The sequence below is a fragment of the Bos grunniens genome, chromosome 12, assembly GCF_055505025.1.
Source record: "Bos grunniens cultivar Pamir isolate PY7600 chromosome 12, Bosgru_T2T1.0, whole genome shotgun sequence".
NCBI classification, from domain to species: Eukaryota; Metazoa; Chordata; class Mammalia; order Artiodactyla; family Bovidae; genus Bos; species Bos grunniens.
This window is the reverse complement of record NC_141176.1, coordinates 21,705,381-21,731,493: the sequence shown is the minus strand read 5'-3', so window position 1 is coordinate 21,731,493 and position 26,113 is coordinate 21,705,381. Positions and strand designations below refer to the sequence as shown.

Genomic DNA, 26,113 nt, shown 5'->3' with positions numbered 1-26,113 from the left:
CAGTAGAAGGGGCCAGGGTCCATGAGTAGTTGGAGTCCTTCGATATTATGACTTATCTCAGCTGCCACACTTAAAACTCAAGGCTTGGGTGGAGGGGGTGGGGAGAGAGAAAAAAATGGTTCTCTGTCTTCCTTTCTTTCTAGTAACTTCAAATCACAGGCTGCAGTCTGATTGCTGGTCAGCTTCCTCCCCTTCTATCCTGGGATAAAGGGATTGTCTGTAAGATGGGGCTGGAGGCTGGGGGGTTGGGAGGAAGCTTTGGGCTGGCCTGGATTAGACTGGAGGCCAAAAGCTGGGGTCCCAGACCAGGGAGGATGGAGGTGCCCATCTTTCAGGACACTGTGATGGCGACATGCTGGTGGCGATGATTTGTCTTGCATTTGCTCCTGCGATTCTTTGAAAGAATCATAGAAAACTCTTCATATGATCTTGCATGCCACATGAATTTATTCGTGAACTTACTGTATTTTTGCATGGACAGCTTTACATTAGGCACATATGAGTAATTGATCCAACAAGTGGGACGCAAGATAGGAACTTGCCTCTCAGGGTGGCGTTCAAAGCAAAGCATGGATATTTTCTTTTGTAACTTGTTAAGGGTGTAGGCGCCCCCTCCCACTCCAACCGTGCTTTTTCTTTTAATATTTGTTTTTTTATTTGGCTGCACCAGGTCTTGATTTTGTCATGCAGAATCTTTAGCTACAGCATGCAAGCTCTTAGTTGCAGCACGTGGGATTTAGTTCCCTGAGCTGGGATCAAACCTGGGCCACCTGCATTGGGACCACAGAAGGCTTAGCCACTGGGCCACCAGGGAAGTCCCTGGCTGGACTTCTCATTGGTCTTTCAGCCTCTAACTCTGTGGTTGGCCTCACCTCATCTTTCCTGTCTCAGTAGCAAGCTTGACTTCCTATCTCTGGTCATATTTCTGTAGCTATCCCTCTGCACCTGGGATTTCTCTGGTGACTTAGCAGTAAAGGATTCTCCTGCAATGCAGGAGACGCAGCAGACATGAGTTGTATCCCTGGGTCAGGAAGATCCCCTGGAGAAGGAAATGGCAACTCACTCCAGTTTTCTTGCCTGAAAAAATCTCATGGACAGAGGAGCCTGGTGGACTATGATTCATGCATGGGGTCATAAAGAGTCTACCACAACTGAGTGACTAAGCATGCACATGCACACTGCATCCCTTCCAGATAATATTGATACTAAAAAGGACCAAGTCTTTTCTCTGCTTTAAATCCTGCAAAAGATTCTCCCTCACCCTCCAGATAAAACCCAGATTCTGCAGACTTTAAGCGCCTTTAAGACCAAATGGCCCCTCCCAAAGAACGTCAGAGCCCCTGGCACTTCTCTTCAACTATTCTTCCTTCTGTTTAGAATGCAAGCCTTCCTCCCTTTGCCAAAGAAATTCTCCCTTAAGATTCCTCTCTGATGGACCCTGCTCACTTCTGTAGCGATGTTTTATCAGCAGTTACCCTTCCCTCCATACTTTTCCCTGTACTGCCAGACAGAGCTGGCAAAAGTGTCTGGAATATAGAAGATTCTTAATAAGTTAATAATTTGGATGAATGAGTTCAAGAGCCTGTAACTTGATTGACATGCTTCCCTATAATCCAAAAAATTCTACTAAGCTTTCTGTAACTCCTCAAATTTGTCTACTGTCTCTCTGACTTTTCTGTTAGCTACCTCTGACAGTTTCACATTCATTCGGTGTCACACTGAAATTCGTGCACACTCAAATATTGGTTAAGTGCATGAAATACTTTTCCTTATCATATTTATTGTGTAAATTCAGGCCATAAGAAGATGTAGTAGTGATTTTATTTGAATTTTTATTGATTGCTATGACAAACCTGGATCTCAGCTAAACTACTGCCTGTGCACCACTGACAGGCAACCACTGTTTTATTTTTTTTTAATATTTTAAAATCTTTTTTTTTTTTTCTTTTGTCTGGCTGGGTTTTAGTTCCATCTTGCAGGATCTAGTTCCCTGACGCGGGATTGGATCCGGGTTCCCTGCATTGGGAGCACAGAGTCTTAACCACTGGGCCAGCAGGGAAGTCTTAGGTAACCACTGGTTTAAGTGCTTGAGAAAACATCGGGGCATGTCTCCTTTGTATTCATCTGAGTTTGGGTTCCCTGCTTCGTATCCCACAAGACACTAATTCTCTGATCATAAAAATCAAGTTCACATTAATTTTCTGTTTAATAGCTTTCTTCCTCGCTAGGCTGTAAGCTTCTGAGGGCTTTGTCTTGATCACCACCCGACTCCGACTCTCTATCCGTGGTGCCTGCTACCGTGTCCAGAACGTAGTAGGTGACCATGTCTCTGTGAATGAGAATACAGCCACAGCATAGTTTTTACTATCACTTTATGTAAAGGCATGGGTTTGCCAATGGCCGTATTGCTATCAAGCTGGATAAGGAAATTACATTAAAAATTATTCTTATGGTTCTGTAGACTCTTTATGAAGACTGTCTGCATGTGTAAATTCTAATAACTTTGATTACATGTGTAATAGACACAATTTATAAAGGCATTTAAGGATACGTTGTCATACATTTAACTGCGATTCATATATCCTCTGTCATATCTTTAGCTTAAACATCCAGTTTCTTGAAAATAAACTCCTTTGATGCATCTTGTTCTAAATTCCATTTAAAAGTGAAAGATTATCAAGTACATGTTTAATTAGTCCTAATTTATGTTTTTAATTGGAGGATAATTACTTTACAAGGTTGTGTTGATTTCTGCCATACCACAACATAAAAGGATACATATATCCCCTCCTTCTTGAACCTCCCTGCCACCCCCCAACCCATCCCACCCGTCTAGGTTGACCCCGAGCACCAGGTTGAGCTCCCTGTGCTACGCAGCAACTTCCCATTAGCTGTTGTACATATGATAATATATATGTTTCAGTGCTTCTCTCTCAATTTATCCCTCCCTCTCCTTCCCCCACTGGGACCACAAGTCTGTTCTCTATGTCTCCATGTCCTAATTTTGAAAATTTAAAATAGTTAAGATTTTATAAAATCCTTTTAAATGAATCTTACTAGTAAAAACTACACTGTTTTAAGGAGGATAAGCATTTTTTTTTTAACATGTGCATAATTAATTCAGGTCAGTAATTTTGTGTATAGTTTAGCCACTCCAAGGGCATCCTTGGTGGGAAGGTAACCTCTGTTTTTCTTGCGTCAGTTTTCAGGCTACACAGTTGCCTTGGTAACATCATAGTTGCACATCTTGATAACAGCTGATTTACATTTCTGTAGTTAGCCTTTCATTCTTTCTTCTATCCTGTTAAACAAAAATAAGAGCCTCCTAAAACTGCCTTCTTGAGACAGGAAAGTAAAAATAAAACTATCAGATTCCCATACCAAGAAGAATATTCTGTTTTAGTAGCCAGACTAACTCATAAATGAGATATATGAATCTACTTCATTTATTTAATGCACTTTAGGAAGTGATACGAGCTATGATTTGGGATGAACTGTGTTCATTAAACGGAGAAGGCAATGGCACCCCACTCCAGTACTCTTGCCTGGAAAATCCCATGGACGGAGGAGCCTGGTAGGCTGCAGTCCATGGGGTCGCTAAGAGTCAGACACGACTGAGCGACTTCACTTTCACTTTTCACTTTCATGCACTGGAGAAGGAAATGGCAACCCACTCCAGTGTTCTTGCCTGGAGAATCCCAGGGACAGGGGAGCCTCGTGGGCTGACGTCTATGGAGTCACACAGAGTCGGACACAACTGGGGTGACGTAGCAGCAGTGTTCATTAAAAATAGGTAAATATTTAATTACTGTGTGGTGAAATTTCAACTTGTGAGCGTATACATGGGTTGTCATGTAAAAGTTTACAAAAATATCTCTGCTTTTAATTCCACCTTATATTTTCATTTTTATGAATATACCAGAGTGACATAAGGTTAAAAGTGTGTGTTTATATAGTAGTAGTACAGTGTTAGTTGCTCACTCATGTCCGACTCTTTGTCACCCCCAAGGACTGTAGCCTGCCAGGCTCCTCTGTGTGTGGGATTCTCCAGGCAAGAATACTGGAGTGGGTTGCCATTCTCTTCTCCAGATGTGTGCTTAAGAAAGACTAAAAGACTAAAATTACTTATAGTAATTTATATTTATAAAATATAAATTTTAAGGGCTAAGAAAACATTGTGCCATTTTATTGGGAACATTTTCTTTGTTATTGGTGTATAAAATAAGTGTACCTTATAATCATTGAAATCTTAGAGCTGTTGAGGGGATGCTTGTTCCTGTAAAGAAATGAAATATTTTACTATCTTCAGTCTGATCTTTTCCCCAAGAGGAACAAAAGTACACTTTAAATAACAACAATGAATTCACCCCCTCACCTCCACCCTCGCCAAAAAAAAGATAAAGTTGTGGGTATGTGCTTTGGGTTTTCCCTGCAGACATCAGTGATTTACTGTAACAATAAGCTGAATACTGTGTATACAACTAATCTCAAAAATATACAAGCAACTCCTGCAGCTCAATTCCAGAAAAATAAACACACCAATCAAAAAATGGGCCAAAGAACTAAATAGACATTTCTCCAAAGAAGATATACAGATGGCTAACAAACACATGAAAAGATGTTCAACATCACTCATTATCAGAGAAATGCAAATCAAAACCACAATGAGGTATCATTTCACGCCAGTCAGAATGGCTGCAATCCAAAAGTCTACAAGCAATAAATGCTGGACAGGGTGTGGAGAAAAGGGAACCTTCTTACACTGTTGGTGGGAATGCAAACTAGTATAGCCACTATGGAGAACAGTGTGGAGATTCCTTAAAAAACTGGAAATAGAACTGCCTTATGACCCAGCAATCCCACTGCTGGGCATACACACTGAGGAAACCAGAAGGGAAAGAGACACGTGTACCCCAATGTTCATGGCAGCACTGTTTATAATAGCCAGGACATGGAAGCAACCTAGATGTCCATCAGCATTTGAATGGATAAGAAAGCTGTGGTACATATACACAATGGAGTATTACTCAGCCATTAAAAAGAATACATTTGAATCAGTTCTAATGAGGTGGATGAAACTGGAGCCTATTATACAGAGTGAAGTAAGCCAGAAGGAAAACACCAATACAGTATACTAACGCATATATATGGAATTTAGAAAGATGGTAACGATAACCCTGTATACGAGACAGCAAAAGAGACACTGATGTATAGAACAGGCTTATGGACTCTGTGGGAGAGGGAGAGGGTGGGAAGATTTGGGAGAATAGCATTGAAACATGTGAAATGTCATGTATGAAACGAGATGCCAGTCCAGGTTCAAAAAAAAAAAAAAAGATCCAGGAGGTTTACATGCTTCAGAAGCAGCTTGTCAGAACACAGAAAAAAAAAAAAAAAAAGAGGAAGAGAGGGAGAAAACACACATGATACTCAATTTAAGTATAGTACGTTTGTCTAAACCATGCATTTCTTAAAAGACCAATGGAATGAGAGGAAATGGTAGAAAAGAAGTGGACTCTGAAACCAGGAAACCTGTGTTCAGAGTTTCCCTGTTCTAGACAGTGTGGGCTCAGTGCAGACCACTTCTTGTCTGCGGTAAATTTATTAATGTCCAAAGGTTTATTGCCTGTTGTGGGGGTTGGAAGCTAGGGGTATGGCATTTACTATCCTATAGTATCTTGAAACATTCCTCCAGTCTAATAGTTTATGCTTCTAGGTATTTTTATGCACTAACTGTTCTCCCATCTCTTTGCCTGGTATTGTGATAGATGTAGTAAAAACCCAACATCAGTGAGATTCTATCCCCTACTAAAAAGAAAAAAAAAAGAGTTCCAACTTTGTTCACAAACCATATGCTCTCATTTCTTATTACTGCATGTAGTTGGGCTCCTTGTAAAGATGCCGTTTATATAGGAAATTTAAGCAAGACAACAGAATTCTGAAAAATCTGAAAACTACTATAAAACCTATGAAAAAATATAGTCACGATGCTTATTTTTCCCCCCTGTTCTTTGACCAGAAGGTTGACTTGTAAGAATTATTTCTTCTCACCTTTGTTATGTCATCATACTCTTTATTTATGTTTTTCCCACTCCCTCTTTTATCCCTCACAAACAACCGAGGATTGAACTTATCTAACTGTATAAACATGTGCACCCGCGTCCCCGAGGCTGTGTGTAAAAAAAAAAAAACAAAAAACTGGAAATAGAACTGCCTTATGACCCAGCAATCCCATTGCTGGGCATACACACCGAGGAAACCAGAAGGGAAAGAGACACGTGTACCCCAATGTTCATGGCAGCACTGTTTATAATAGCCAGGACATGGAAGCAACCTAGATGTCCATCAGCATTTGAATGGATAAGAAAGCTGTGGTACATATACACAATGGAGTATTACTCAGCCATTAAAAAGAATACATTTGAATCAGTTCTAATGAGGTGGATGAAACTGGAGCCTATTATACAGAGTGAAGTAAGCCAGAAAGAAAAACACCAATACAGTATACTAACGCATATATATGGAATTTAGAAAGATGGTAACGACAACCCTGTAATGAGACAGCAAAAGAGACACAGATGTATAGAACAGTCTTTTGGACTCTGTGGGAGAGGGAGAGGGTGGGATGATCTGGGAGAATGGCATTGAAACATGTATAATATCATATATGAAACGAATCGCCAGTCCAGGTTCGATGCAGGATACAGGATCCTTGGGGCTGGTGCAGTGGGATGAACCAGAGGGATGGTATGGGGAGGGAGGAGGGAGGGGGGTTCAGGATGGGAACACGTGTATACCTGTGGCAGATTCATGTTGATGTATGGCAAAACCAATACAAAGTAAAACAAAACAAAACAAAACAAAAAAACAGTGAAGCGTGGTCCAATAATGTTAGCAGGCTTCCCAGGTGGCGCTCGTGGTGAAGAATCTGCCTGCCCATGCAGGAGATGCAGTAGACAGGGGTTTGATCCCTGGGTCGGAGAGATGCCCTGGAGCAGGCAATGGCAACCCACTCCAGTATTCTTGCCTGGAAAATTCTGTGGGCAGAGGAGCTGGATGGGCTACAGTCCATGGGGCTGCAAAGACATGACTGAGCATAAATGTTGGCAAGTCTTACATTTTTACAAGATCTCCTTAAATTTTCTATACAAAGCTTCTACCCCGAAAGTGGGGTTAGTTTGTCTCTTCATCTCTGATCATTATTCCATTCACTTCCTTTTTCTTCTCTTGTTGTGTTGCCTACTACTTTCAGTACAACGTGGAATAGTTGCTGTCCATTGTTATCTTATTCTCTGCTTTAATGGAATTATTCAAAGGTTTTACCATTGTGGCTGATTTCAATATAGAACTCTAGGTGCATGCCCCTCATGAGGTGTACAGCCTGGGATGCTTTAATCTCTGTCATTTATTTAACAGTCGGACCACTGAAAGAAGATAAGGGGAAGGTGGAAGTGGCCTCTGACATTGAAATAGATGCAGAACCACCAGATCCAAGATCTGATGACGATGATACGTAAGTAGATCATTCACAGAGGCCTACATGAAGCACAGAATATAGTAAAAATGGTAAAAAGTTAAAATGCTGCTGTCGAGGCATCAAAGATGGCCTCAAAGACCCAGCTGAGACCAGTGTGTGTGTGTGTGTGTGTGTGTGTGTGTGTGTGTGTGTACGCGTGTGAGTTACTCAGTCGTGTCCAATTTCTACCCTTTCAGAATGGGTGGGTCTCTGGGTAGTAGCTGTGAGACCCTGGGCACCTTTTCAAAATCTCTTTGAGCCCAGCTTCTTTGTAAATTGATGATGATAATGTCTACCTCAAGTATTATTAGTAGATGAAACACAGTACATGTGAAGTGCTTTAGGGCAGTGACTGGCATATAGGAAGTGCTCAATATATGGCAGACATTTCGTTATCTTTTTTCTCTTCCTGCCTCTTCTTTTAAACGTAAGAGTTTAATAGATATTAATAAATATCATAAAGGTTGTAGAACACAGTTCCAGCTTAACAAAATATTGATTCTCCCAACACTGGATGTTAATCATCCTAAGAAAAACCAAACTGATAAACAGTTTATTACCTGGGTGAAAAAGCAACTTTAATATTGCTCAGTTGGGGAGTGGGGCTTAAGAAGAGACACGTTTTAACGTCTTCATCAGTGTTTTGATACCACAAGGTATATTTTTACTGTTTATTTTTTCAGAAATTTTGAAGAATCTGAAGATGAATTGAGAAATGAAGTAGTAGAATCTCTGGAAAAACTAGCTACTTTCAATGAGGCAGAAAAAAGAGAAGAGGTTTCTAGTTCTTCTAAAGATGCTGGAAACTTAGAAGAAACAGAGGGGATAGGCATGCAGAAATATTCAGAATTAAATGAAGGTTTGGAGAGTATTTTTATTCCATCTGATGACAAAATTTGTATTGGTGATGAAGATCAAGGAATATCAACCAACAGTCAAAATATTCAACTGTGATCGTTGAACTTTTTCTTAAATGATGTTTGTATGTGTTATAGTGTCTCTTTGGGAACAAGTCATAAATATTCATTTATTGTAAGGGTTTTCCAGTAATCCCAAGGCTTTATTAGTTTTTCTCTCAATTTAGACAGTGGGACTAACTTTTGAATGTAGAAATTCTTATTTTTACTTTAACATTCCTATTAAGAAATCTTTCAGATTATGTATGTGGTCGGCATAGTAACGTGACTCTCCCCACCCCAAGCACACCCAAAGATGTGAATATATTTTTACCTGGCAAAGGGAAATTAACATTGCAGGTGGAATTAAGATTCCTAACCAGCTAACCTTAAATAGGGAGGTTATCTTGGATTATTCTGATGGGCTCAGTGTCAGCACAAGAGTCTCTGAAGGTGGAAGAGAAAGCGAACCAGAGAGGTGGCAGCTGAGAGGGTTCAGCTCTATCCTGCCAGCTTTGAAGATGGAGGAAGGGGCCTCATGCCAAGGAATGCAGGCAGCCTCTCTAGACGCTGGAAAAGCTTTCACCCTAAAAGCCTGCCAAAGGAATGCAGCCCTGCCAACACCTTGATTTTAGCCTCATTAAATTTTGAACTGTGGTGTTGGAGAAGACTCTTGAGAGTCCCTTGGACTGCAAGGAGATCCAACCAGTCCATTCTAAAGGAGATCAGCCCTGGGTGTGCTTTGGAAGGAATGATGCTAAAGCTGAAACTCCAGTACTTTGGCCACCTCATGCCAAGAGTTGGAAAAGACTCTGATGCTGGGAGGGATTGGGGGCAGGAGGAAAAGGGGACGACAGAGGATGAGGTGGCTGGATGACATCACCAACTCGATGGACGTGATTTTTGAGTGAAGTCCGGGAGTTGGTGATGGACAGGGAGGCCTGGCATGCTGCAGTTCATGGGGTCGCAAAGAGTCGGACACGACTGAGAGACTGAACTGAACTGAAATCCATTTTAGACTTCTGACTGATGGAACTATAATACATTTTTGTTGTTTTAACTAAGTTTGTGGTCATTTGTTGTTAGTGATAGAAAACTAATATACAGACTCATTTAAAATAAACTGTTATTTTATAAAACCATGATTTCTGACATTTCTTAGGGTATACTGAATATGCTTTTTTGAAGCTGATGTTGACACTGATGGAATTAAGTAACTGAGCAAGGAGAGGAATTGTGTACCAAATAATCATTTTAGTGTCTCATTGAATTATTTTCTAATAGTTTCAAATGTATAAACTTCTGGAAAGCAGGGACTATGTCTGGTCTTTATTTCTCATGATGGTATTTTTTATATATAGTGGTTAGCCCAGTGCCAGAAATGTTTAATTGAAAAAACTAATACAATTTCTTATTAAGACTGTAAGCTCTTTGAGACAGGAACCTAGACTTCAACTTTTTTTTTGTATTAATTATAACAATCCCAGTGTTGAACATATGTCTGGAGCTTAGTAGATAGTCTGATTTATTGTATCTGCTGTTATGAAGAACAGAGTGGTTATAGCTAAGTGGTAGACTCCTGACCGTAATATCTGGTCTTTAATGAAAGTAAAACTAAAATGGCACATCGATACCTTGCCGAACCAAGAAAACAGAGAAACTATTGATCAGACCTGCCTGTCTTCAGAACTGTTAGAAAATTCATGTGTCTCAGTAACTATGTATGAATCTATCAACTTGATCATTCTTTACATGATACCAAGTATATCAACCCTTAACTTCCCTTCTAAGTGTCTTGTAATAGTCATGTGTGATCCAAGTGAGCACACAGCAGTAGACTACTGGAACTGATGCTTCTCTAAAGCCAAGGGCGGCCTTAATTAGGGTGGGTAATTAGGGTAAGAAAGAGGGTAAGAATCAGCAGATGAATGGTAAATCATAAGGGCATAATTTGACTCTAGAAATATGCACAGCTTCTTGCTGTGGTTTAATGGATGTAACTTAAAAATTTTTTTTTACTATAGTTGTTTTACAATGTTGTTTACTATAGTTGTTTTACAATGTTTTCTGCTGTCCAGCAAAGTCAATCAGCTATACCTATACATAAATCCACTCTTTTTAAGATTTTTTTCCCATATAGGTCATTGTAGAGTACTGAGTAGAGTTCCCTGTGCTATACGGTAGGTTCTCATTAGTTATCTGTATTTCATATACAGTGGTGTGGAAAGTAACTTTTTCATTGTACCCATTGACAGATTTAGCAGACACACTTTCACTTATTCATATCATAGTTCTGGAGTCTAGGGTACATTGTGGAGTCTATATACATTGTGTATAATTAAATACACAAATATTCTGAAAGCACTGATCATCACACTGGCCCCTATCGCGTAATTTTGTCTAGAATATGACTTTGGAAATCATCCTGGAAATTATTAAAGTGTATGAAGCTCTGCAGTATTTTACAGGTCTGAAATATTCATTAAAAAAATCTATTAAACCCACAACCTACTTTTCTTGTGGGTACATGAGACAAGACAGTTTTTGTTTTGCCTTTAAAAACTTTTTTCTTTAAAAAATATTCTTGGCATGGGTAGCTGGAAATAGTGGTGGTGGTTTATTCGCTAAGTTGTGTCTGACTCTTGCAACCCCATGGACTGTAGCCTGCCAGGTTCCTCTCCATCCATGGGATTCTCCAGGCAAGAATACTGGAGTGGGCTGCCATTTCAGTAGGTAATAAAGAATTCACAACTGAGAGACTATGTGAGGGGTGGGAGACTATGTGAACTGGGAGACTATAAAGGTGCCATACTGGGAAAAGAAAGTAATAAAACCACTTCTTTCAATCATATTTAGATACAGATAGATTTTGTATCTATTAAATCTATATCATATTTAAGATACAACTAGATTACTATACAAAGAATATGTTAATATAGTTTATTATGCACAACTAGAAATGTGAATCACCAGTGCTGTGGGTTCAAAACAGCATGTTTGGACCACTGAAAAGCAACATCGTATAGGAATTAAAAGTCACTCCGTTTCCCCACACAGACAGTAGCTGATACACTGCTTTGTCATTCTTCATATCAGGTATTCAGAAACAAACATTTAATACTGCGCTAGGAACACTGAGAGAGAACCTACTAACATATGCACATTATAGTTTCAGTGATATGTTTGTGATAAATGAAAATCATTTTGAAGAAATGAGTTTAAATAATATTTTGTGAAATTTCAGAATCCTTTCTTCCTTTACTATATCCTCTACTTTTGCTCTGTCCATTTTCTCTTTAGTCCCATGGTTTTCCTTGGGTAGATGGGTAGGCTGAGTGGGCAATGGTCATGGATGTTATCTCAAAGAAGAGCTATAAGGGAAGAAAAAGCACTGAGCTTTTTGCATCCAAGTGGTAATCCTGATTTTGTCGTTAACCAGCTCTGGGATGCGGACGGAACTGAAGTTCTTCACCTTGCTCCTGTCTGTAAATTTGAAAATAAGAGAAACGAGACTAGAGAATTTGTAGGGCTCCTTCCAGCTCCAGTTCCAGCACAAGGCCACTCTGGTACGTCACCATCCCTGGGCTCTGTTTTGGTGCTTTTTGGTCTGATGACATAAGACGGCCAGCAGACAACACATCAACGATGTAACTGGGAGGAGACAATGAAGCTGGCTGGTTCCATGAATGGACAAGAGGCGACTGCAAACGAAAAGTTTACCTCTTGCACATGCCTCTAAGACAAAGATGTGTCAGACTGTGAAGGAGGTCAATTCACTGAACCAGAAGGAACTGACTGTGTGTGGGGCAAATGCTGAAAGTTGTAGCTCTCAATAACCATATCTGCACACACATATATTCATTTTTCCATGCTAGTTATCAGTTATTCAGGATAGAAGTCCTGTTAAATTCTACTGATTCCTAGTTACTGGCTTAGTAACAAGAATTTACCTAGGGTCATAATGCACTGATAAAGATAGGAGTACAGAAGACATTTACCACATATTGTTACCTTTAATTCAAGTAACTTTGTAATTTTTAAAGTACTTTCACATACCTTCTGTGTTTTGTGTTTTCATTACAATTATGAAAGGCAGGAGGACAGCCAATACATCTCCAGGTTACAGGGAAAGAAGCTGAGACTCAGGAAAATTAGGAAGCAGCTTTTGCGGCAAAAGGTCAGATGTTTGTAGATGATGAAGCTGAGGTCAGGTCCAGCTACTCTCCCTGCTAGTCCAGTGCTCTATGCAAACTGCCACCTCGTCACCTTACAATGCATGATGCTGATTACAGAGACCGTGGGGATGGCTCCCCATCTTACATCATCACCATCTGAAAAACAACTTATTGAGATGTTCTGACTCAGACCTCTTAAATGACTTTAAAAAGCTGACTTCTAGCCTCTGGGATGTGAAAATGGTAAGGGATAATGAGAGGGCTGTAAAAACACACTGACAGCACTAAAGAGAAAATTATTTTCACAAGTACCTAGTGATGGAAAGGGTTACTTACACGCCCAGGCACACCCACAGAGCAACCACAGTCAGCCTGTCTTTTGACTATCTGCTTTTAGAACATGATTAAGCCTGCTGAAAATTTTTGTTCTTTTAAGAGGATCATTAGAGGTATTCAAAAGTTTATCCACAATATTGTTTGAATTTAAATGTACCAGAACTTTTTTATGTTCCCAACATATCAGAACAATTCTAAAGTACTAATCAATTATTAGTCATCCATTGTTTTTTTTCAACATTTCTGTTTTTTCTAAAGGGAAATCTTCTTTCCCAATTTCTAAAGTAACCTGACAAATAGAATTTTTAAAATAATGGATTATACCAAAATTAAAACTGTTTATTTTCTTTCAGAATTTGAGCCCAAACCCTAATCTAAAATTTTTACATTTAAACTATATAAGGTTACCTTTCCCATTTAGGTAACTTTGCCTTTTTCCATTGAAATAAATACCTTGGCTATATGTACATACTGCTGAGGGCCTTGCTTATGGATAAGCAAGGGCCTTGCATAAGGATCAATTCAGCTCAGTTGCTCCGTTGTGTCTGACTCTTTGCGACCCCATGGACTGCAGCACGCCAGGCCTCCCTGTCCATCACCAGCTCCCAGAGTTTACTCAAACTCATGTTCATTGAGTCGGTGATGCCATCCAACCATCTCGTCCTCTGTCGTCCCCTTCTCCTCCTGCCCTCAATCTTTCCCAGCATCAGGGTCTTTTCAAAAGAGTCAGGATAAGACTAACCTTATCACAACAAGGAATGAGTTTAGAAAAGTATTAACATATGAAAGTATCTAACCATTTTATACAAAACATCTTTAATTTGTACAGGTGTGGCATTTTTGGAATAATCGTTCCACAGACGATAGGAATGCCACTTCAAACTCCTGATCGGAGAATCTGCTTACGGATGCACGGGCACTGTTTCTGATTTGGAGCCTCTGTTCTGCAGACATGGAAAGAATATGGGCCATAGTCTCAGCATAGCCCTCTTCACTTTCAGCCAGGAACCCAGTCCTCTCGCCGTGGTGAGGAACAACGATGTCAAGCTTCGGGCCCCCCGAATTGTGTGCGAGGACAATCATGCCAGCTGCCATACACTCAACAATTCCTGAGGAACAGAAATCAAGTCTTTTAAGTCTCTGAATGTGCTCATAATAACAAGGATGAGCAGAATCCTTTACAATTTCAAGACTCGAGCAATTTAATTAAATGTCTGTGTCTTTCCAAATTTACTCATTTAACTTCTCTGGTGCAAAATAAAATCTAAGTTTTTCAGTTTTCAAGGCTTCACAATAATGCTGCTTTGTTCTTTATTAAAACTGACAAGTAGACACAGGAATTGTCTAAAAAAAAAACTACTGCAAATAATAAAACAAAGAAGACTGGAGAACGTTATTAGCAAGATGGTAGATAATAGATATTAAAAGATAAAAGGGGTTAAAAAAAGATTAAAAAAAAACCCCAGTATGTTAAGAGTTCAAATTACAGCACTAGGAGAAAAAAAGGAAAAAAGTAAGCCATCTTAGTGACACATTCTAAGTAAGGCTGGGGTTTATGTTACTGCTTGGATTTCTGGCAAATTTGAGAGAACTGTGCACCCAAAAGCAGCACTGAACTACATCAAAGTTTTGGTTAGTCTCTGCCAATGACATAGCTGAGGACATAAACCTGGCCTGCCTTTCTTACCCGTTTCTAGAGAGAACTAAGCCCTTCAGCAAATGATTGAGGTGACTGCTTTCTTACTTCAAAGGAGGGTACAGAGCTGCTATCATCCCAGCCACATGGGAGAGAAATGGAACCACCATAACTCTCTTCAACACTGGTGAATCTCTACAGAACAGAATCTTCTGCTAATGATTTGATCTGAACTCTCATTTGAAAAATATGAATTACACCATTCTCTGTTCAAAGCTGGGTACCATTCCTCTGTACTTAGACAAAGTCTTAGAGACTTTGACCTAATCAGTTTTACTCTGTCCAGAAACTTCCACTGCTCCCTCTCTACTGGCCCCCCCTATCAGCACTTAAGCTAGTTCAAACTCGTAAAAGCACAGTCCCCTGTGAGCAAGTGCACACACACCCACCCCTCTCTCCAGGTCACACGTCCTCCCCTGGCACTCTCTCTCCTTCCGTCTCTGTTTTGCAGACAGCTTGGGGCCAGCGTGGTCTGAGCTCACCAGCTCTGCCGGCTTGCCAGCACTCAGGGCTCCCTCACCGCCCCCTGGCCTCTGCCCACTGCTGCACTGACACCGCTCTCACCCATGGTGAAGCCCACCATGTCTTCATCTCGCCCAGCATCTCAGCAGCACTGAACCCTTCGCTGTTCTCCTTCTCCCCTCAACCCTCTCCTCCTGTGGTTTCTGCCTGGCTTTCCCCTCCTTCTCCTTCGCTGGCCGCTCTTCTGCCAACTTGTGACCTGTCGCTGTAACACTATGGGCAGCCTCTCACTCTCCAGACTCTCCTATGCCATCCCGGCCACAGCCACAGGGCTGCGGTCACTCACTGGACAGCTCCTCACTCTGCGTTCCCAGGTCAGGCCCCTGTCCTTCCCTCAGACTCACATAGGCTACAGCTGCCGGACACACACTCACACGCCCCACAGCCAACTCCCACTCCACGCGCTGGAGACTGCCTCACGGGCCTCTGCTCTCAGCTGCCTCTCTGGGTGAAAGTCTCCACCCATCACACGGCTGTCCAAACCCAACACCTGAGGCCATTCCAATGATAGCATCAAAGAATAAAAGAACCAAAAGAATAAAAGAACCATCAGAATCAACAAAAGAATCCAAAGTGACTGGGAAGAGCCCACCTGGGGACAGGGGTTCTTGGCTCCTGGAGCACAACAGGATCACCTGAGGGGCTTTACCAAATCTCCACCTGCGCCCACCCAGGGATCCTGATGTGGGCCCTGGGTGGGGGGCTAGGATGAGGTCCAGGGATCTGAACCAGCACACAGATGGGGTGAAGTGTGGAGAGAAATGCGGGAGTTAAGAGCAGGCGCTGTCTGGATTAGAATCTGCCCTCTTCTTTTACTGTGGGACTGGGCAAGTTCTAAACCCTCTCTGTGCCATTGATAAGATGGAAATAACCATAATACCTATCCAGTAAAGTTCTAGAGAGGATTAAATCTGATAATACTTGTAAAGACCTTGAAAGTAACCACCATAGAGTGAGTGGTCAAAAAATATTATCATTGGTTAAATGTTTTGTGTTAGTCTCTCAGTCACGTGACTCTGTGACCCCATGGACTGTAGCCCACAAGGCTCCTCGGTCCAAGGAATTCTCCAGGCAAGAATACTGGAGTGGGTTGCCATGCCCTTCTCCAGGAGATCTTTCTGACCCAGGGATCAAACCCAGGTCTCCCGCACTGTGGGCAGATTCTTTAACATCTGAGCCACCAGGGAATATGTTTTACAGGGTCTCAAATGAGGAAAACAAACTTGGTGGACTCCGGGAAGAGACTGAGGACTGGATGAAATCAGAGTACTATTATTTTTTCAAAACCACCAAAAATGTGTTATCTCATCACACCATCACAAATTGTTTAGAGCACAAACTCACCAATCCCAAAATGCTCGTTCCACATAGTATGCAGACCAACTGTTGCTTCAGACAAGTAATTCTTTAACTCATCAAACGGAATGTTTATTTTAAATTCCACATCTTCTTGAACTCCGAGGTCCTCAGCAAGCCTTCTCAGTTGGTTTACCCTGAGTTCATCATCTTGGTTACGACAACCTCCAATGAGCACAAGTTTAAGTGGAGGAAGAGATTCACTCTCCTTCTTATTCAACAACTTAGCAAAGGCTCTGATCTGCAAAGGATGGTTCTTTTCAGGCCTGAACTGGCCAATCGAAACCAGTAAGTGTTCTGAGGTTGCCTTCTCTTCATGTAAGGGAAGATCCAAGAATGTTTGCACATCACAAGGTGGATAAACAATATTAGTGCAGTTCCCAACCTTCCACAGTGACAGAATATGGTTCAGTGTCCAAGAAGAATTGACCATGACGATGTCACTGCAAGAACCAACAAGCCCATACATAAAAGCAAATAAATAGTAGTAGATGAGCTTTACTTTGCTGAGAAAAGGATTCCTGGTAATGAAGGCTGCATTGTTAAATCCCACATTCTGATTCTTCACGACGGAGAGCATGTCAGTGCTGATGGTGGGGTAATGAACATAGCTTCCAACTCGGCAACCACCTAGATACTTAAACAGAGGAAGTGTGAAAGCGTAGCCCATTGAATCAATGTAAACATCGGGAACACACTGCATCAGAGCTTCCCAGCCCAGGAAAATGGATCCCAGACTTTGGCCCAGCAGTGTGAAATGAGGATAGAGTGAATCTTCCACAAGGTAGCGCTTCCTTAAGAAAACAAACTTCACTGGGCGAGTTAACCTGATGTTAAATCTTCTGAACGCGCCTTCCAGTATCTGTTGGCCACTGACGTTGGCATCGCCAGTGTAAACAACATAAAGTGCTTCTGGATACCTAAAATAAGGTAAGAATTTCAGTCGTTTAGGTGCAAACAAGCAAAGCATTGTAGATCATCATTTTTCTCATGATTGTAAAGACTCTTATTTTCAGACTAAAAAAAATGTTTTCCACTGATTTTATGACTCCACTCTACCTGGGTCTTTCACTGCCCTATAATTAAAACATTAGTCTTCCAAAGGAAACTTCTAGTTCTTTGCTATTCCCTCTACTAAGAGTTTTGCATATAGCAGACATCAACAAAATAGCTGATTTATGAATGAGGCATTTTCATTCTTAAGAAATGTTCAAAAATGTTATTTTGACAACTTTCTCAGTATTAAAATGATGATTTAGCCTGTGCTCAGTCACGTTCAACTCTTTGCGACCTCAAGGACTATAGCCTGCCAGGCTCCCCTGTCCATGAAATTTTCCAAGCAAGAATACTGGAGTAGGTTGCCATTTCCTTCTCCAGGGGATCTTCCTGAACCAGGAATAGAACCCACATCTCCTGCATTGTCAAGAGGATTCTTTACCACTGAGCCGGTAATGAAATATTAATAAAATATTCATAAACAAGAGTTAACATTCACGAAAGGTAGTTAACATTCACTAAAAGCATCTTTGAGGAGGGCATGGCAACCCACTGCAGTATTCTTGCCTAGAGAATCCCCACTGATAGAAGAGCCTACAGTCCATGAGGCTGCAAAGTCAGACAGGACTGAGCAACTGGGCACTGCACAGCACAAAGGTATCTTTAGATAGGATCATAAACGCTAAAGCATTACTCAGGGATTTTTTTTTTTTGGTCTCATCATTTCTTTATTTTTAACTTTTTATTTTGTACTTGGGTACAGCTAATTAACAATGCTGTGACAGTTCCAAGTGAACAGTGAAGGGACTCAGCCATACAAACACATATATCCATTCTCCCCCAAACTCTGCTCCCATCCAGGCCGCCATGTAACATTTACTCAGGGTTTTAATCTGAGAAATGCACAAAGGTTTTAAAAGCTGGGCCTTGAGCCTGCATCACAATTATATATAATGAAAATATAGAAAAATACCTTCTTGTGATTTTAACACTTTGGCCACACTCTGGTTGTGTTTACAATTATTCTGAGTCATACAGAGAATGGGGAGACTGAATGAAAATCCAGTGTCCTGGATCTCGTGTCAAGTCAGGAAAGATTTGTAGGAATTAACCAAGGAGAAACAGGTTGTTTCGGGAAAAAAAGGAACACTAGATGAAAAGGCAAGGAATCTTATAAAGGTATGTGCCCCGAGTTCAGTAGGCTGGAGCAAAGTATATGTGAGGGGGCTGGGGAGGGATGAGAGACAAAAAGTGGCAAGAGAAAGATGAAAAAGTATCTTCCATGTCGTACTCATTATTTGGACTTGTTTTTGTGTTAGTGAGTTGGAGGAGTAATAGGGGTCGCTGGGGAGTACGCGTACAAATCTCATGACACTGGACCACTGCTCTCATGAGTTCAGTAATCCAGAGACAAGGCTAATGCACACTGTCCTGAGAAGGAAAGAAGAGCATGGGCCAGAGCAGGGAAGGCTTCAAGGAGGTGGGAATTAATACAGGATTTAAGAAAATTATCTGCATTTAGGGAGTTATGGGAGATGGCAGAGGACACACAGAAATGGTGGCAAGAAGCCAAGATGGGGCTTAGCATTTGAGAAACAGAGAGCTGAGGGCATTACTCATGAGGACTTTGAAACTGAATGAAGGGCGTGTGCCAGGAAGTAGGGTCACCGTGGAGAGATAACAGTCTTCCTTGTACGATGAAACAATAATGGAACCTGTGTTTTGCTATGTTTTTTCTTGTGGGACTGGAGTGGGGACAAGGAAGCCTAAAAAATTAAAAGATGTGTAAAACCAAATTCTTTCTATTAAATAACATGGTACCTTACTTAAGACTATCCAACTGGTAATGATATGAAAATCAGAATAGATGCTTTCATAGAGAATATTTGCTGTGTATCACAATTGACTAAAAGTATTCAGATTTAAAGTATTAAACACTTCATAGTATTTGGTCAATTTCTCTTTATTATTCAATCTCCTCCACATACTCTCCCAAGGTGACCAGTTATCCCCACTAAATTACGCCATAGAAGTGCAGATACTTTGTTTCTTTATCGTATCAATGGTAAAGATAAAATTCAATGGGATATTAAAAAAAGATTTATTTATTCATTTATTTTTGGTTCCACTGGGTCTTAGTTGCTGCACACGGGCTTCCTCTAGTTGTGGCTAGTTGGGGGGGCTATTCTTCCTTGTGGTGAGTGGGCTTCTTGTAGCAGCGGCTTCTCTTGTTGGAGAACACAGGCTGTAGGCACGTGGGCTTCAGTAATTGCGGCGTGGGGGCTCTACAGCACTGGCTCAGTAAGTTGTGGCACACAGGGCTTAGTTGCTCCACAGCATGTGAGAACTTCCCAGACCATGGGTTGAACCTGTGACCCCTGCACTGGCAGGCAGATTCTCAACCTCTAGACCACCTTCAATAGGATCTTTAAGATAGGTCGGCATATGAAAGAAGTGTTTCCTTGCTAAAGAACAATTTAAAAAAGGAATCCCTGGCTAGGAATGAGGTACTAGAAAAGAACACATTCTGGGTAATGATTTTTTAAAAATAATAATTTTTTAAAAACCAGTAATAATATACCAAATTAGCTAAGGAAGATGCATACCTACTTTTTCTGTAGAGCCCTTAAGGCACACCATAACACTCTTTCTCCTCCTCCGCCAGCATTGCAGTATGGATGGAAAAATGCAATCACCGTTTGATTTTTCCCAGTTTTGCTAGATGACACTGACTTTTTCTTTCTCTGTAGCAGCAGTCGGATTCCCCAAAGGATAATAAGTAAACACACACACAAAGTTCCACATACAAATAGCCCGGGGAAGAGTAATGAATAAAAAAACCTGAAACGAGAGGGGAATGGTGAAAATGGATATCATGTCATTAAAAAATGGTCCTGATGAACCTATTTGCAGGGCAGCAATAGAGACAAAGACATACAGAACAGACTTGTGGACATAGCACAGGAAGGAGAGGGTGGGACAAATTGAGACAACAGTGAAACATATACTGGAGACGGAAATGGCAACCCACTCCAGTGTTCTTGCCTGGAGAATCCCAGGGATGGGGGAGCCTGGTGGGCTGCCATCTATGGGGTTGCACAGAGTCGGACACGACTGATGCGACTTAGCAGCAGCAGCAGCAGTGAAACATATATGTTACCTATGTAAAATAGACAGCCAGTGGGAATTTGCTGTATGATCCAGGGAGCTCAACCTGGTGCTCTGTGACAACCTAGGAGGTGCGATGGGGTGGGAAGTAGAAGGGAGGTTCAAGCGGGAGAGGACATATGTATATGGATGGCTGATTCATGTATGGCAGAAACCAATACAACATTGTAAAGCAACTATCCTTCAATTAAAAATAAATAAATCAAGAAATAATAGGAAAAAATGAGAGGCTACAAATTGAAGTCTAGTTTCACATAACTGTTTTATATATTAATAGCAAAGTTTTATAGCTTGTGAGTCTAACAAAATACTCAGCTATTAAAATTCTAATGCTACAGAATATCTAATGTCAAAGGTGCAAGTCCCCTTTAATTCCACAGAGTGCTGGCAAGTCAATGTACTTTTTTTTTTAATTAGCAGTAAAAATCAATGTTGATCCACCTTTCTCCTAATTATTAAAGGATTAAAATAAATTTAATTATTAACCTAAACAAGATATGACTGGGAATGGCATCTGACTCCAAGATGACAACATGTAATCCAAAGAAATATGTCTTCCAAATGGTGAATATTCCACAGTTCAAAGTTTGGTGAGATACTAAATCATTTTTCTTCTCTCACTTCACCTCAAGTAGAACAATTTTTGAGGGAAGAGGAAATTTAGATGTCTCCAATTCTATTCTTTGGAAGGAATGATGTTAAAGCTGAAACTCCAGTGCTTTGGCCACCTCATGCGAAGAGTTGCCTCATTGGAAAAGACTCTGATGCTGGGAGGGATTGGGGGCAGGAGGAGAAGGGGACGACAGAGGATGAGATGGCTGGATGGCATCACTGACTCGATGGACGTTGAGTCTGAGTGAACTCCGGGAGTTGGTGAAGGACAGGGAGGCCTGGCGTGCTGCGATTCATGGAGTCGCAAAGAGTTGGACACGACTGAGCAACTGAACTGAACTGAACTGAATTCTATTCTCAGTGATATGTCTGATCTGTTTACACGACCCTGAAACCACTGCTTCCCTACATGTTTCTGAACCTGTTACTTTTTTTTTTTTTCTTAGCTGCCATGCAGCTTGGGGGATCCCTGAACACTTCCAGAAAGTGGAAGTGCGGAGTCCTAACCACTGGACTGCCATGAAGTCCCAGTCACTTGTTTTCTTTGAAGCAAGAGTCAATTCCTTCATTTTCCAGAAAATACCTACTAAATACTGAGTCAAAGGAATCATGGTTTGTCTGTCAGTTGTTCTTCCAAATAAGAACTGTGTCCTCTAAAAAGAATGTCTACATCTAAAAAGAATGTCAACGTAGACAGTCATACAGGAGGTTATCCTTAAGACAACTATTTTACTCTGGTATGGAGAAGTGCTTTATGTGTTCAATCCATTTTGTCATATAGAATATTAGAAAGATATGTACTCAAGGGTTTAGATTTAACAAAATTAATAATTTTTACTGCTTCATCAAGGACATTTTAAAGAAAAACTGGCTTTATCAAGTGCATGGAGATGAAAAACACAATGACTAGTAGTACAGTTTGAGAACACTGCCTTGATTTGTGCTAAGTAGTGGTTTTATCCACCAAGACTTTTGCACTATCAGTGCAAATGTCAACAAAACAAAAACTGTGTCCTCTAAACATTATATCTCAACATTATATGAAAATAATTTTTACCTAGAGGAGTCGCTCAAAGGGTCTTAGGAACTCTCAGGTGCCTACAAACCACAATGAACCACAATTTAAGAATCACTGCTGGGAAGAATGGACAAAAGTTTGACAAAAGTGGTAAGACTGGCCACTTAACGTTTGGAATATCAGTTCATGAAAGCAATGTTATCTTAAATAGTTAGCTTTCCTTTCCCAGGACAAGACAAGAAGCTGTTTAATTTAAAATGTTGCTGACTCACAGAATCCAAAGATTTCCATGACATTTTCTTCAAATGATTTAAGTGGGAAAATAAATGTGATAGGATTTTCAAACCGAACTATTCAACTTACAATCAGAAAAAAATCATATTAATCACTAAAGTTAACCCAGTTCTTATGTTTTCAATCTGTTAGTTTCAAAGATACACATACAGGTTCTATTAAGAAATTTATCAAACATCCTACCGTATTTGTACATCAAAACTACCCACTTAGAATTTGCTTAAATATAACTAAAATGTGTCATTAAATATTTATTCATATTTAAGCACAAGACTTTAAAAAGGTAAGTGTAAAGGGCAAACTAAGACAACAGAAGATCCGGTTTCTTCACCAAAAAGAGCATGATAGAATGGAGAATGAATTCGTGGCTCAATCATAAAGGAAAATGAGGAACGAATATGAATAATTTATGACGGACTAATTGGAGCGAACACAAAAGAAAGGAAAAGCTAAAGCAAAGAGGGAAAGCGAGCTCTCAGAGAGCAGTGAGGCAGTGAAAGTAAACGCGGTAAACCGGGTCTTCAACTCAACCTCGTGTATCCACCAAGACCCCAAAGGGAATGCACACTGGCCTTGAGACAATAGCTTAAATTCATGACAAGGAAAGCCCCTGCCCGCACACATGAGTCGCACTGGGCAGACACGTAGCACTTCAGTACCGAAAACGCCTGCGAGCCTACACCACCCGCTCCTCACCTCAATAACTCACACAAGCACCAACCCCTTTCAGCAGTCGCCATCTTCCGCCGACCCTCGAACTCAGGAAGCGTTTCGTCGTTCCTCTTCTCTATTGGCTCCTGAGGAACCTTGCGGCATTCCCCCCGCCCACACGGGGCCGACTGTGCACCTCAATTGGTTGCCGGTAGTAGCTTCCCACGGCCCTCCAGCCAACAGAATCTCCAAGGGAGTGGACAAGTTTTCCGCGTGGCGTCCTGGGTCCCGGCCCCCTCGTGGGTGGAGCCGTAGGGGGAATTGGGCATGGGGAGGGCGTGGCCTGTGATGGACAGTCGGTGCACCCGCCCTCGGCCCCCTCCCCCACCGAAGCCCCCGCTCAGGCGCCTCGGCCCCTATTCTAGAGCCCCGCCGCCGGTCGGAAACCAATGGGAGGCTCTTGCGCGTCTGGGATCGATTTTCCAGGTGCGGAGTTCACAACCGCAGCAGCTGCAGCGTTTCTGATCCGCGGCGCCCTGGAGTCAGGCGCGGAGCCCCAGAGGGAGCTGCGCAGAGCGGACCGGACGGTGACCCCCGCCACGGTGACCCCCGCCACGCCGCACCTTCCAGGCCGGCAGTGGGCGAGCCTGGGGATCTGCATCTCCGGCCCGGGTCTACGCGGCTTGCCCTGGCTCCTTCTCTCCCTTGGCACACGCCCAAGGCTGAAGACAGACCGAGGCCAGAGCGCACCGGTCAGGAGGTAGCGGAGATCGGTGAGGGGGGACGGGCTCGCCCCGCCTGGGTTCAGCTCGGCGGAGTACACTCGGGCACCGACAGACAGGCCCGTCTCCGGGTGTGGGTGAGGGTCTCCGGCCCACCCTCCCCTCAGGCTCTCATCCCTGCGCCCCCCAGGGCCAGGGGCAGAGTGGCGCGCAAGTTTGAATTAGCCGGTGGGGGTCGAGCTGCAGATTGCTCCTCTGAAATGCAGGTGCCGGATTGGGTTAGAACCGAACCACGAGGATGCCACCCACGGCGCGCTCCTCCTCTCCCTGGGTTTTAACACCGCGCTTCTCGTCCCCTGACCAGGTGACCTTGGGCTCCGGGCTGAATCACAGAAGAAATTAGTTCCTCCGCGAGATGAAGCCAGAGGAGGAGAGACCGATTACAGATCGCGAAAAGGCCAGCCGGAGAGTGAGTTACTTTCCCGGGGTGCTGTGTGCGCACACCTGCCTGGAGGACCTTCGGCGCTCACCTACCATCCTTGCTGCGCTTGGCGCGTGGTGTGCGCGGGGGAGGCTCCTCGGCGCGTGGTTTGTTAGAGAACACCCTTTAGAAAGGGCGTGCTATTAACTGGTTTTCAGTAACAGTTTAAAACCCAACAGTTTTCTGTTCGTCGGATGTTGAGGAGTTTGATGCTGGAGAGGTAAAGTGAGAGTTGACTTGTTTTGTAAGATCCCTAATTGCCCAGTTCGAGTAAATTAGCTGTCCTGAAAAGTTCTTCAAGAATTGGTGCATCGACCCCTTCATGGTCGTCCTGTGGTGGTGTTTTGTTGTTATTGTTTGTTTTTGAAGAACTATTTTGAGTTCATTAAAATTATGCAAGTAATTTAGTGTAGTCTCTTAAAAACAGGACACAAATATTTAGCACGAAAAGCAAATCTATTTTCCAGTGTTTTTCTGCTCATGTTCATAGGTCTTCATTCATTCAGCAAATACTTACTGAAAACTTAACATTTCTCAGGCACAGTTTTGGAAAAGGAAATGCAGTGGTGTTCACATATCTGTTATGTTAATGCATATCTATATCTCCAGAGAAATCTTTAGGTTCTTGTGTATGTGGTTTTAGAATATTTGTTAGTATTAATCGCTTAGTTGTGTCCAGTTCTTTGCGACCCCATGGACTGACTGTAGACTGCCAGGCTCCTCTGTCCATGGAATTTTCCAGGAGAGAATACTGGAGTAGGTGGCCATTCCCTTCTCCAGGGGGTCTTCCCCACCCGTGGATCTGAACCTGGGTCTCAGGCATTGCAGGAGGATTCTTCACCATCTGAGCCACCAGGGAAGGTTTTACCTAAAGGAGATCATATAGTGTGTGTGTGTGTGTGTGTGTGTGTTTTACCTAAAGGAGATCATGTAGTGTGTGTGTGTGTTCCAGTTTCACAGTATATTTTGGAGATTGTTTCATGTTAGTACATAAGTGTCCATGTAACTTAGTTTTGAGAGAGTCATTTCCTAGGCAGGTTGATAAGGAGCCTAGGGGTCCCCAAGGAGAAGGGGGTCTGGAATTCTCAAGGAGGAAGAAAGGACAATATCCTGCCTGAGGACAGTCTCTGAATTAAACCTGGCTAATTCTGTTATCTTAAAATGTAAATTATGGGAGTAGGTCTGGTGAGGTCTTTATAACCTCCAGACATTCTTTGGATTCATTGGAGAGTATATAACTTCATTGCTAACACTAGCAAGGGGGTACTCTTTCTGCCCCCTTATGATGCCTATGTCAGAAGCTTTCTCTATCTCCTTTATACTTTAATAAAACTTTATTATACAAAAGCTCTGAGCGATCAAGCCTCGTCTCTGGCCCTGGATTGAATTCTCGTCCGGGGGCCAAGGATCCCAGTGTCTTCGTGTGATTCAATAGCAACCTTTCAGTTTCACCTCTGCGCAGTATGGATGCTCCATAGTGTATTTCTTCTTTTCCCATGGGTAGACATTCTGATTGCTTCTATTTTTTCTCTCTCACAAATCATGCTGTAGTGGACATTGTTGTAGGTGATTTTTCATGCTGACCTTTGAGTATTTCTCTAGGATAGATACCTGTGCTTAGTCACTTCAGTCGTTTCCAACTCTCTACAACCCTATGGACTGTAGCCCCACACT

The 26,113-nt window shown here is 42.0% G+C and overlaps 3 protein-coding genes and 2 long non-coding RNA genes across 18 annotated transcripts in view; 3 read left to right on the top strand and 2 right to left on the bottom strand.

Moving 5' to 3' along the window:
• Positions 1–9,551, top strand: part of NEK5 (NIMA related kinase 5) — a 70,505-nt gene extending 60,954 nt beyond the window's left edge. For all 11 annotated transcript variants that reach the window (XM_086329209.1, XM_086329207.1, XM_086329213.1 and 8 more), the window contains 2 exons: positions 7,417–7,513; positions 8,200–9,551. In XM_086329209.1, the coding sequence (XP_086185335.1) occupies positions 7,417–7,513; positions 8,200–8,470 (368 nt within the window). In that variant the 3' untranslated portion in view covers positions 8,471–9,551. The remainder of the gene's footprint in view (positions 1–7,416; positions 7,514–8,199) is intronic.
• On the bottom strand, positions 2,356–5,401 carry LOC147361503 (uncharacterized). Its single transcript, XR_015138024.1, has 2 exons — positions 4,232–5,401; positions 2,356–3,301 (listed from the first exon to the last, which is right to left on the bottom strand). It is a non-coding gene; the product is annotated as an uncharacterized LOC147361503 (long non-coding RNA).
• A 1,787-nt stretch (positions 9,552–11,338) lies between the features above and the next one.
• On the bottom strand, positions 11,339–23,346 carry ALG11 (ALG11 alpha-1,2-mannosyltransferase). Of its 2 annotated transcripts, none has more exons than XM_086329217.1 (4): positions 23,282–23,346; positions 20,100–20,334; positions 16,486–17,417; positions 11,339–14,032 (listed from the first exon to the last, which is right to left on the bottom strand). In XM_086329217.1, exons 3-4 carry the CDS (start codon positions 17,198–17,200, stop codon positions 13,740–13,742), a joined length of 1,008 nt encoding a protein of 335 aa, XP_086185343.1. In that variant the 5' UTR covers positions 17,201–17,417; positions 20,100–20,334; positions 23,282–23,346; the 3' UTR covers positions 11,339–13,739. The 2 variants fall into 2 exon arrangements, with proteins under 2 accessions (XP_086185343.1, XP_086185342.1); XM_086329216.1 differs by having other exon boundaries at positions 20,104–20,334.
• Positions 11,851–14,207, top strand: LOC147361501 (uncharacterized). Its single transcript, XR_015138023.1, has 2 exons — positions 11,851–11,978; positions 13,753–14,207. It is a non-coding gene; the product is annotated as an uncharacterized LOC147361501 (long non-coding RNA).
• Positions 23,347–23,384: 38 nt separating the features above from the next.
• ATP7B (ATPase copper transporting beta) overlaps positions 23,385–26,113 on the top strand; it is a 74,221-nt gene continuing 71,492 nt past the window's right edge. Inside the window, exons 1-2 of one of the 3 annotated variants that reach the window (XM_086329197.1) lie at positions 23,385–23,996; positions 24,323–24,427. In XM_086329197.1, the coding sequence (XP_086185323.1) occupies positions 24,374–24,427 (54 nt within the window). In that variant the 5' untranslated portion in view covers positions 23,385–23,996; positions 24,323–24,373. Of the gene's footprint in view, positions 24,010–24,322; positions 24,428–26,113 lie in introns of all 3 variants that reach the window. The other 2 variants (XM_086329200.1, XM_086329198.1) reach the window with 2 other exon arrangements.

Coding starts and splice junctions, on each gene's coding strand:
- ALG11 (XM_086329216.1), bottom strand. CDS start 23,325: ATGGCGACTGCTGAAAGGGGTTGGTGCTTGTGTGAGTTATTGAG. Junction 20,335..23,281: donor TGCTTGTGTGAGTTATTGAG/GTGAGGAGCGGG, acceptor CTCTCGTTTCAG/GTTTTTTTATTCATTACTCT. Junction 14,033..16,485: donor GAACGAGCATTTTGGGATTG/GTGAGTTTGTGC, acceptor TCTGTTCCTCAG/GAATTGTTGAGTGTATGGCA.